This window comes from Ascidia mentula, chromosome 5, assembly GCF_947561715.1.
Source record: "Ascidia mentula chromosome 5, kaAscMent1.1, whole genome shotgun sequence".
Taxonomy (NCBI): domain Eukaryota; kingdom Metazoa; phylum Chordata; class Ascidiacea; order Phlebobranchia; family Ascidiidae; genus Ascidia; species Ascidia mentula.
The window spans coordinates 7950434-7961625 of record NC_138570.1 but is presented as its reverse complement, the minus strand read 5'-3'; the positions used below and the strand labels follow the sequence as shown (position 1 = coordinate 7961625).

At 38.5% G+C, this 11192-nt stretch overlaps 2 protein-coding genes across 2 annotated transcripts; one reads left to right on the top strand and one right to left on the bottom strand.

The window, feature by feature from the left end:
- Window positions 1-5: 5 nt before the first annotated feature.
- On the bottom strand, window positions 6-1840 carry LOC145902239 (uncharacterized). The gene has a single exon (XM_082990124.1). The coding sequence runs from the start codon at window positions 1817-1819 to the stop codon at window positions 341-343; it is 1479 nt and encodes a 492-aa protein (XP_082846250.1). The 5' UTR covers window positions 1820-1840; the 3' UTR covers window positions 6-340.
- A 2235-nt stretch (window positions 1841-4075) lies between these two features.
- Window positions 4076-10046, top strand: LOC145902238 (tyrosine-protein kinase Src42A-like). The gene is made up of 10 exons (XM_082990123.1): window positions 4076-4438; window positions 4564-4665; window positions 4720-4855; window positions 4937-5058; window positions 5184-5347; window positions 5670-5838; window positions 6286-6444; window positions 7356-7534; window positions 7762-7918; window positions 8564-10046. Exons 1-10 carry the CDS (start codon window positions 4351-4353, stop codon window positions 8776-8778), a joined length of 1491 nt encoding a protein of 496 aa, XP_082846249.1. The 5' UTR covers window positions 4076-4350; the 3' UTR covers window positions 8779-10046.
- The last annotated feature ends 1146 nt before the right edge of the window (window positions 10047-11192 follow it).

Here is an 11192-nt window from a genome sequence, read left to right as displayed (position 1 = left end):
TTTCTGGAAAACACAATCCTAGCACAGTGAACACATTGCCAGCAATACACAAAAATGTCAAAACTGGCGATAAAAAGAGCAAAAGGTCAGAAGGACAAACATGAAACGAATGGTCTGTCAGGGAACATATGGACACAATGGTGCAAACTGCAACACTCATAACTTGACAAGGGTACAAAATGTCAAGATCAAATCAAATTTGTTTTTGAGACTTTTACATTAAAAGGTCAGCACCAGAAAAGTGCTAATGGCACAGTTGTTGGGTGCAGAACACAAAACTTATGAATATATTTTTCAGAGCAAATCACTCTTAACTATGTTGCAACTTCTTTTGGTCTTGCTACCAAAAACTTAAAACAGTCACAGTTCCAGGAGCTTCTGGTGAAGCTGCTATGATCTTTGTGTCATTAACCAACATAGTATGAACCAAGGTAGGGTTTCGATGCACCACATTCAGTAGCTGCCCCTTCACCACATCCCAAACCACTATTTTTTTCTGGTCACCACTGGTTACTAGCATGTCTTGGCGTAACTTCATGCAACGAACAACCCCAATGTGCTCACGCAAAACATGAACCATCACACCTAACCAGTTCCACACGCGGACGGTGCTGTCTGCAGAGCCAGAAGTAACATATTCATCACTAAAGTCAATGCAATATACATCATCAGTGTGGCCAACAAGGGTGTGTGAACACTCTCCTCTATCCATGGGCCAAATTTTGACCACTTTGTCACCACCACCACTGACAACATATCGCTCATTCATCTTGCAGCAATGCACTACTTCAGTATGCCCTAACAGTACATGCATGCAAGTTCCTGTTTCTGTATCCCATACACGTATTGTCGAGTCCCAAGCAGATGTGACTGCATACTTCTGGAAGCAATACAAGCTGACTAACTCTTCCAGGTGGCCTAGCAGAACATAGAGACATTTGCCATTCATCACATTCCATATTTTAACTGTTCTGTTGTCATACCCAGCTACAGCTCGCTTACCGTCAAAATCCAAACAACGAACTGAAGACCTGGGCTCAGATTCCACAAACAGATGACCAAGACACTTTCCAGTGCTGACATTGAATATCCGTATTATTCCATCACTGCATCCAGTTAACAACAGGTTGTTTTTTAGCTTGAGACAAGTTACACCATCGGCATGCTGATTGAACATATGTAATACTTCTCCTGTGTGAATATCCCATAAAACAGCAAGTTTATCTTCGCTGCCTGTGGCAAGAATATTTCCCGCACAATCAATACAGTTGATCCTATCCTTGTGTCCACGCATTGGAGGCAAGACAATGTATCGACCAGTGGCCCAGTTTTTGTGTAGGTGAGTAGCTCGCACATAAATGTCTTTCCACTTGCACATTGGTGGAAAGTCCTTGCAAGAACACTGCACTGGCTGGAAGGTTGGAGACGTTAGGTTTGTATGTGGGGCAAGACTGGCCGGTGTGGAGGCAAATAGGTCTTGGCAATGAGCAGGATCTTCACCAAAGTGAAGCCACTGTCGCTTTTTGCAAAGTGCCTTCCACAAATTATCTGAGTTGGCCCTTTCTCTCCAAAGAAGATTACAACATGATGCACGTGATAATTCTTGTGGAGTTAGATAGGAAAATATTCTATCTACCAGCTCACGAGGCAAAAAAGGAACAAAATCGACTGCCAGTAACTGACGAGTGTCGCTGTAAAGCATTTGAAGTTGCCTTGGCTTGCATTTTAACAACAATTGTTTGAGTAGTAAATCTTGACTTTCTCTATCCAAACCAGAAAAAGAGACCACAATGTTGTCGATGGCATGCCTAGAGGACATTTTTAATTGTCCAACATTATACATTCCTGCGTTTTACATTAAAAAACTTTTAAAAAGATTTTTTAAAAAAGTATAGGCCTACTATTGGCTAGAAATATTCTGATCTGATGGCACAGAGTGGAAAAGAGAAAACACTGAAACACACATTTGCAGAAAATTTACAAAAAAGTCGAAGCAAAACCACAAAATATAACATATTCGTTATCATAATTGCAAAAACAGTTACTAATTAAATCCAAACACAAAATCAAAAAAAACAAGCACAACCATAATCCAAAGTCAATGAAGCATATCTCTGAGTCGGCTCTGCTTAGTCATCTGGAACATATGTTTTGTTGTTATTGATAAATTTGTTATAATTGTAACGTCCGGGATTTTGTTAATGCATCAAACAAACAAAAACTTACGTGTCTCATTGAAAATTAACACTTCGTTATATAATTTTGTGAATAAAAAACATTCAAAGTTCTTGAACCGAGTCGGCCCTGTCGAGAAAAGCAAACATGGCAATTATTTTCAGAAAATTATGGGAATGTGACGATTTTACACTGGCAGTGATATTTGTTTGAAAAACATAGGCCTACGTTAAATCATATTATTTTTATTAAAAATGTCGCAATCGCTGATATTTTTTTTTATTATGAGACCTGAATTGTGTTTAAAATAGCAGATAACCTACAGCATAGTATCAGAAATAAACAAAATTTGCCAGGTGGTAGAACGAATTGTTGCAACTAACGATTTATTTGCTCGAAAATAGCTTTTGCTGCTTGGACTGGCTGCTTAAAATTGTATTGACATCTAAATTATTAGCTGATATTTGTTATTTGCAGATAATGGGCCAATAGTACCAGATTGGAAAGTTTGCAAACTGCGCGGAGGATTTTTTTCTGTCGGTGGTGATTGCGCGGATTGTGCGCGGACTAGCGATTTTTTTGCGCGGATTGTAGTAGATTTTGTTGTTGTTTAGTACACTGTGCCTTTAGTAACAAGCCTATTTTCCCTTTGGCAAAAAATATTGGAATAATGTATTTTTAAGAACCGATTCATAATACTTTAATGTTAATAGCGTTTACTTGAATAAAATTGCACTTTTCACAGATGATTATATGCGCTTTTTAAGCGGCTGTCAGCTACAATGACTTGGCGTAGTTGCCACGGGTGGCGAAAACTAGTTGGAGGGTTGCGGGTTGGAATCCCGTGGTCATAACTTTTTTTTCTCCAGGAACTTATTAATGTTTAATTGGTGTTCTTCTTTCTGGCACGGAGCTACAACGCATATAACGTAACAAAACCATTTGCCACAAACAACTGTGAAGCAAAAACAAGTGTTTCAAAACGTTTTAACTTTATTTACGCTTGATTTGTAACTTGCCAGTTGCCATCACGAAAATTTAAGAAAGGGAAACTTTGGTTCCTAATTTTTTTGTCGTGTAACCACTTTAGAAGCAGCGCCATGCCTATGTTTACTCCGACGACCTTTCGATACGGGGATGAGTGCCATCCCATGTTTCTTGCTGCCTTTAACATAAAGTTTGGCCATCTCGTATAACGCCTCGTCACACTGGATTGCATGGGGCATAGACCAATCAACGATTGTTCTGTTTTTGAGAACTTCAAAACTTTGTTGCCCATCCGTTTCTTGTTTTTCCATTACTCGTAGAATGACTCGGCAACTGCTTCATGCAGTGCCTGTTTTTGCATACATAATATGAAAAACCAAGCAAAATTCCTGACCAATTTTCGCGTATAGCTCCGGGTCGATGTACCTATATGGCGCGGATAAACTTTCTTTCGTTAAATAAGGCAGCATTAAACGATCTTCCATCATCGAAAGAAACTTAAGGTGAACGTTTTAGAAAAGAAGGAAAACTCAAGAAACCGAGTTGTAGAAACATCAATTTTAGAAAATGGCTCTTAGCTTGGGTCGCAATCTTCCGTCTTAATGTGATCAAACATTACGGCAAAGTGAGTTTGAAACATAGGCTAATCCCCAAACTACATCAAGTAAGGTTGACTTTAACCTCCTATATATGCGCGCAGAAAACTCGGCCCAAGAATTCAAAAACGCATGTTTTTCCAAAAAAAGATCAAATGGATTTCCAAATTTGACGAATGTGCGTAATTTCGCCATTATAAAATACAGATGGCAAATACTGCATTCACCCCGCTCGACCTTGTCCTTTTTTCGTTGTTCGTGATTTTCGAGAGAAGGAGAGAAAAAAATCAACGCTCAGGTCAGTAAAGCATATCCAAAGAGCCTTCAAACCGAACATTGGCACAGAACAGTTGGGGTCTTGGGGAAAAGTCATCAGTGTTGCAAGACTTGGAGCGATTTGTGCGCGGATTAATAATTTTTGCGCGGATTGCTAGTAAAATCACGAAAATTGCGCGGATTTTTGACCGATTTTGAAAATTCTGCGCGGAGGATAAATCCTCCGCGCACGACATATTTTCCAATCTGGCAATAGTATATGGAAATGTCTTCATTAATAGTAACTTTGTAGTAAAATAAACACAACTTAGAAACCATGGGCACAGTGTGGTCCAGACTAAGAAGGTGTTTTGGGTTTGGTGGAGAGGAAAATCAGCAAGAATTTTCCGACATTAATCTGACATGTAAATATACATCTCGTAAATATACTGTTATGTGTTGCCTTTTATATATATTGTGCTGATAAAACACTTTTTTATGCACATTAGATTTCTTACTACCTCACACATAACTCAGTATTGTTTTTTAGATCGGAAACCTCCCATGCCAGTTTTGAAATCATATGACAATGTCTATATTGCGCTGTATGATTATGAAGCTCGTACACATGATGATTTAAGTTTTCTGAAAGGTAGTTGCAAACAGGCATACATTTACCTACATTACCTTTTCAACGTTTTTACAGATGACCAGTTAGAGATTCTTGACAGGAATGATGGGGACTGGTGGAGGGCCAGATTAATTAGCCGCAATGCACTTCCAAATGAAGGATACATTCCATCTAATTTTGTTGCAAAATACAACACACTGGATTCAAGACCGTAAGCCGAGATATTTATCCCGTGTTGTTTTTATATTGTGATTGTGGATGTCGTCATTTGGTTTGGCAATTTGTTTTGCAGGTGGTATTTTGGCCAGACAAAGCGTGTAGAAGCAGAAAGACTGTTGCAAATGCCCCATAACCCTCGTGGAGCTTTTCTTGTTCGGGACAGTGAAAGCAAACCTGGAGATTATTCCTTATCCGGTACTGGTTTGAACACAGCACATTTGTTTGACACTATAATACAACTTGGTGGAAAACAAGTGTTCTGTCTTGCAGAGTTTACAAATTCCACAAACTAAAGTAGTGACTGTGTACTTTTTCCATAGTTAAAGACACACATGAAATCAAACATTACCGAATACGGAAAGCAGATGTTGGCGGGCTTTTCATTGCAAGGCGGGCAGTGTTAGCTGATTTGCCACAACTGATAGAGCACTACCAACGTTCTGCTGATGGCTTATGTGTTCGTTTGGTGTCACCCTGCAAGCAGGTATCCCAGCTAATTTTTTTTAAAACCTGCATGATTGGTGTATTTGTGTAAAAGTGTCTTTCGTCGGAGGAACTATATGTGTTCCCCACTAACATTTTTGTACATTGTACAGGTTTTTACACTAAACAGTAGTATAACATGAACTTGTTAATCACTTGGTTGGTCATGCATAATCACCTTGCTTACCAAAAGTGTCACACTTGTTTTATGCTTGTCTTTTGTTTGCTTAGCAAGATTATGATAACTTGTTTGAAATGTTTTGCCCCATATAAATCAGACATGGGGTGCCAATGTTCCTACAGTGTAATTTATTTTGTCCCAGATTGAAGTTCCACAAACTGCTGGTTTATCACATGACTTAGCTGACAAATGGGAGATTGACAGATCATCGTTGACCCTAAAAAAGAAACTTGGAGAAGGCCAGTTTGGTGAAGTGTTCGAGGGCTTATGGAATGAATCCACACCAGTGGCAATTAAAACACTCAAAATTGGCAAGTATTATTCATTTCATTTACCATTACTCCTGGTTGACTATTACATTATTGAGCAAAGAAGGAAACAAGTGGCTGTTGTTCATTTGTTCTCATTTGAAAAATAATTTACTAACCAAATGCTTTAAACACATTGCACCTGGGTGCAAAATAAGTGGAGTTAATAACTTTGAATAAAAAAGCCAAAGCTAAGATGCTGTTAATCATTTTTCATAAACGTTTCGAACCTATATGTGGTTCATCATCAGTACTACTACAGCAGGTTGCACCTGTTTTTGATCTGTAATTTTTTTTTATGTATTTGGTAATTTTGGTTGTTCCACCATACCATGTTGTCATGCTATTTGAAGAAAATAATTTACTTCCTTGAAAACATTGAACTCCAATGTTGTAAGCAAACAATGCCATCTGTTTGCTTTGTTGTGAGGGACATGTTTGTTATTACAGGATCAATGGATAAAAGTGAGTTTATGAGAGAAGCACAGATCATGAAAACTCTTCGTCATCCCAAGCTTGTCCAACTTTATGCTGTTTGCTCCAAAACGGAACCAGCGTACATTGTAACAGAACTGATGCCCAACGGAGCATTAAATACCTATTTACAGGGTAAGTTGTAAGTCTTTTGACTGCAATCCAGCCTTTTAAAAACTTCTTGTAGTGCGATTTTATTAATAGATATGAGGTTAATGCACTTCAATTTAATTTGAATATTTATATTATTTGTGTTTCTCAACAAAGCCGATGGGCCTGCTGGAACATACCAGTTGAAAAATTTCCAAATTTGCTAAAAAAATATGTGATTTTGGTACAAATCTGTTTTTCTGTTACTTGCTCAGCTTCACATTTGATATACTTATACTGTATGTGTGCCAGTGTTCCCCGTTTGACATTCAATAATGTGTTCTGCGTTCCAACCACAATCCATTCTGCTGGAATTGTTGTCAGTAGAAACATGAGACATGTTGCCCTTTCCTAATCCCTTTTTGTAAAACTTTGTATGTAAATGGTATGTTAACATTTGTAAAGCTTCCTATTAGCAAGATAAATTCATTTTTTATGTATGTCCTTATTGGTTTAACACTTGTGTGTGGTTTGTCGAGGTGCCGGCACCATGATAAATTCTGTTTGTTGACAGTGAGTTAGAAAATATTTGTGCTTGTTTGGTATAGATGTGGTAAACCCAGGTGTTTCACATGTTTGCCAATATGGATTGCTCAAAGTGCAGTCATTTATACACACTTCATGAACATCTAGTTTTAAACTTCGCACATAATATTTTGGTTTCAGTATATATATACTAGTCAACATTTTTAAATGACAAATGTTGTTGTTTTGGTGTCTGTCTCTGGCTGGTTTTCAATTACAATACCACATCAGCACTGACAGGAAATATGTAGCTGTAATAGGCTTTAGGTTTAGGTGTTTGGTGACCATAATTATTTGAATATCGTTGGTCACATTGGATTATCGTTGCCCCGAGGCGTGACATGAGTCAACGTATTTTTTGATTGGTTTAGGTCCCGGCAAAGTTTTGGACATTCAAACCCTTGTTGAAATGGCAGCCCAAGTCGCAGCAGGAATGGCTTATCTTGAGAAGTCAAACTACATTCATCGCGACTTGGCTGCCCGCAACATATTAGTTGGCATCAACAATATTTGTAAAGTCGCTGATTTTGGACTTGCCAGAGTTACACAGGTACATACTGCAACAGTAACTGTTGTTTTGTTTATGATTCTTTTTGTTTTAGTTTAATATGTCTCAATTGCAGTATTTTTGTTTTTATTTATTTAACCCAGTAAAATGTATGTTTTTTTTTGCGAGAGCACCCACTGATAAAATTGTAGGTACTCACATTGCTATTTGGTTTAGTTGCATATACCAGAAAGTCAGACAACAAACAAAACACATCAATCTATATTTAGAACGACATTTACGAAACGAGGGAAGGAGCAAAGTTTCCCATCAAGTGGACAGCACCTGAGGCAGCCACACTACAACGCTTCACCATCAAGTCTGATGTTTGGTCGTTCGGCGTTCTGTTGTCAGAGATTGTGGGGAAAGGTCGCATGCCCTATCCAGGTATGTTGGCACTACTTTCATTTTTAACATGACCATATAAGCAACTTCACTACGCTTGTTTTAAAGTTTTTGTGGTCAGCTTGTTTGCCCAAATAGATAAGGTGTTTGAGTAAATTTGCTTTATGAGGCAAGTACGGTGATCAAGCTTTCTGTAAAGATGAGTTTAACTGCAAATGGAAACCAGCTAAACTTAAAGTTTGCCAGTGAAGTTGTGCGCTTGTACACAATGGTAACTTTTTCCACGTATGCCCTCTCTAACATGTGAAGGCCGTGACGTAGTCAACTGACAAGTGGCCGTAATTGCCCAGGGTCGTGAGTTCAAACCTCACCGGTAGCGTTAAAAACCTTCCCGTTTTAGGCCCTCGCTCTTTACTACTAATTTATGCGTTGCCCGGATAGCGCGGTCGAGATCCAATATGTCCAATATTAACTGTAACCTACTGTGGTTATTAAATATGACAGCCCGGTGATTTGATAAAATCAAGACGAACACGTAATGACAAGAACATATAAAAAGTAAATAAAATGCATTAAGGCATACGTATGCACATTCTCACCAGAGGAAAACCATTCATGGAGAAATATTATATATTGGGGAATCGGCTGTTGACCTAGTGTATAATATTCACCGCCTGTGTTTGAAAGCAATGACCAACAAGGAGGTGCTGCAGCAAGTGGAGATGGGATACCGGATGCCAAAACCTCAGGACTGTCCGGAACCGCTCTACGACATAATGCTCGAATGTTGGAACCGCGACCCACAGCGAAGGCCGACCTTCGAAACACTACAGTGGAAATTGGAGGACTTTTTTGCAAGCGACGATGGGATTTACAGGGAGTCGGACTCAATTGCAACGTAGCTTCAATCCTTAGTGGTTATGGTACAAGAGTTGCAAATGCATGCCTTTCTGCAGCACTTTATTTAACCACGCGGTGCTTGAATCACTGTTGTACGTAGCACCGCGGTCGTTAACAAATTGCAAGCTTCATTTGCTTTCATATACAACGCGCATTTATCTATTTCATATTTTTCGCCCCGTTGTTGAGGTTTTATACACACAAAGCTATGCTACTGATTAAGCATATGCTTGACGTTATGCAATCTTCTACCCACCTGATCATGCAGAACCAACTTTTCACTATTTTGCGCTTGTACATTATTTGAAGGTGGCCCACCTCTTTTTTATTTTGTTTGTGGCTGGATGGGCTGATGCTTTTTTGGATAGAAATTATATAATCCCAGTATAAGCAAAACAAATGCCGGCCCTCCAATAAATTTCCCTAAGAGTTAAAAGTTTGAAAAAAGTTACGAACTGCCGAGCCTCATGTGTACCTATTTAGAATATTTTTTAATCGCTTGCCCTCGCATGACATGACATTTTTAAATAGATACTCAAGTGAAAGGAAATTCACCATACTTTGTCTTTCGAACATCGTAAAGCCATTGTTTTTTTTCAGTTCCTTTTTGCTTTTGCTCGCGCCAAACAATACCTTTGAGTAAATGGTACAATGGGTCGGTATGATCTCAGTGATGTGTATATTTGTTATTATTATCGTGCCTTTACGACAATTTTACGGTTGTTAAATATTATTTTAACCTTTTACCGAAGTGCGCCTGCCGCTTAGTACCTTATATATTTTTGCTGGTTTTAATGCGTGTGCCTCACTTAGGCCTTATAGTGTAGCAAACAAAAGTTTTTCATTTTTATAAGCAAACTCACAGAAGTTTTTCAGTTCGTGTTTCTGTTTACAACTTTCAAAAAGCGAACAAGTTGATTTACTTTGCGTTTTTGTTCTTACTATGTGGCATACATAGAAATTTACGCCGTTTTTGTTTTGATAAAACGCTTCGGACAAACTTTTACCGAAGACTCCCCGGAAAAAGAATCCGGGAAATCGACTGCTCACTTGTTAAGTTCATCCTCGAGTTTCAAAGTTATCAACTCCAAATATTTTGCACTCATCCTCGAGTGTTTGACAATTTGAAAACGTTACCGCCCGAAAAGTAATCTTTTAAGTGGTCCCAATCTTCTGAAACACGGACAACGTATGGTTTTGTACAAAAATGACTAACAATCCTTAGCACATGTGTTCGTTTCCCTACTTTCGTTAGATGCAATAAACGAGCAAGGACAATTGTTGGGTCGGGTGCATGTGTGCTCGTTTTGTTGTCTTTTATCGTAGGAGAACTATGTGAGCGCGAGTTTTTTCATCTTGTGATGCAGGATGCGGTGTTGACATGTATGCTGTGCGTTGGAACTCAACGATATTGAAGTGAACGTTGCAGCAAACGAATTATTTACATTGGTTGACATTGGGTTGCTATTAATTTTTTCAAATTTTATTTTTTTGCAAACATAGGTGAAACTAATGAAAACTATTGAAACTGTTATAACTATTGAAAGCTAACGAGAAAGCTGATCTATAAAGCACAATAAGAACGTTCGGTGGACAAAAGAAAAGTGAAATTTTTAACTCCAGCGTTTTATATTCTAAACTTTTATATTGACTCCAATTGTGGCAGTAAGGCCTGTTTTACACAATAACTGTCCGATTGCCGAACTGGTTTCAAAATAACGCACACATTGAAGTTTCTCATGGTTTAAAAACAAAAAGCTGACAAAAATTTAGTCGGAAAAGATTCTGACAGCAAGCTGATGTATTATTCTGGTCTAGGCATAAAAAGAAGGATAATTGCAGTTTGCAACGAAGGCTCCGTATTTTAACTTTCCCCAGATCATAATGCAAAAATCTCTAGAATGTGAGGCAGATTTTGCCTAGATTTAGTAGCCTACCATATCCATAATACAGTATGCGGTTCTTAATGATCAATGTAACACGATTACGTTCTTCAGTTATGTAAACTTTTACCTTGGGTGCCCATCATTTAATACAACTGGAAAAAGGCAGTTCCCTCCTCATGGGATTTATATGTGCTGTATTTTTACAATGAATGTAGTAAACAACCAGTTGTTGACACCAATGGTCACATGGCAAAATCGTTTTAAATTATACTGCAAGTGCCCGTAGTCGAAACACCGCACGCTGCATTTTGCTCTAAATCGTATTACAGTGCTTTTTATGTCGGAAGTGATTATAGGATTTAGTTCTGACACAAGGAAAATTTCCCCGCAGCTACCTTAACTGCCAAAGTCATCGTCCTCGATCTAAAGATCACAGTCAACGATGCAAGTAGGGGGTAAAACGCAATGAGACGTGCAATTTGTTTTTCTGCGACGAGGGCAACGGTAAATGCTTTTTGCACGTCCTTTAT

Excerpts from the sequence above, each read along its gene's own strand:
- LOC145902239 (XM_082990124.1), bottom strand. The coding sequence starts at position 1,819 with ATGTCCTCTAGGCATGCCATCGACAACATTGTGGTCTCTTTTTCTGGT.
- LOC145902238 (XM_082990123.1), top strand. The coding sequence starts at position 4,351 with ATGGGCACAGTGTGGTCCAGACTAAGAAGGTGTTTTGGGTTTGGTGGA. Across the intron at positions 5,059-5,183 it reads TGGAGATTATTCCTTATCCG|TTAAAGACACACATGAAATC; the intron begins GTACTGGTTTGA and ends CTTTTTCCATAG. Across the intron at positions 5,348-5,669 it reads TGGTGTCACCCTGCAAGCAG|ATTGAAGTTCCACAAACTGC; the intron begins GTATCCCAGCTA and ends ATTTTGTCCCAG.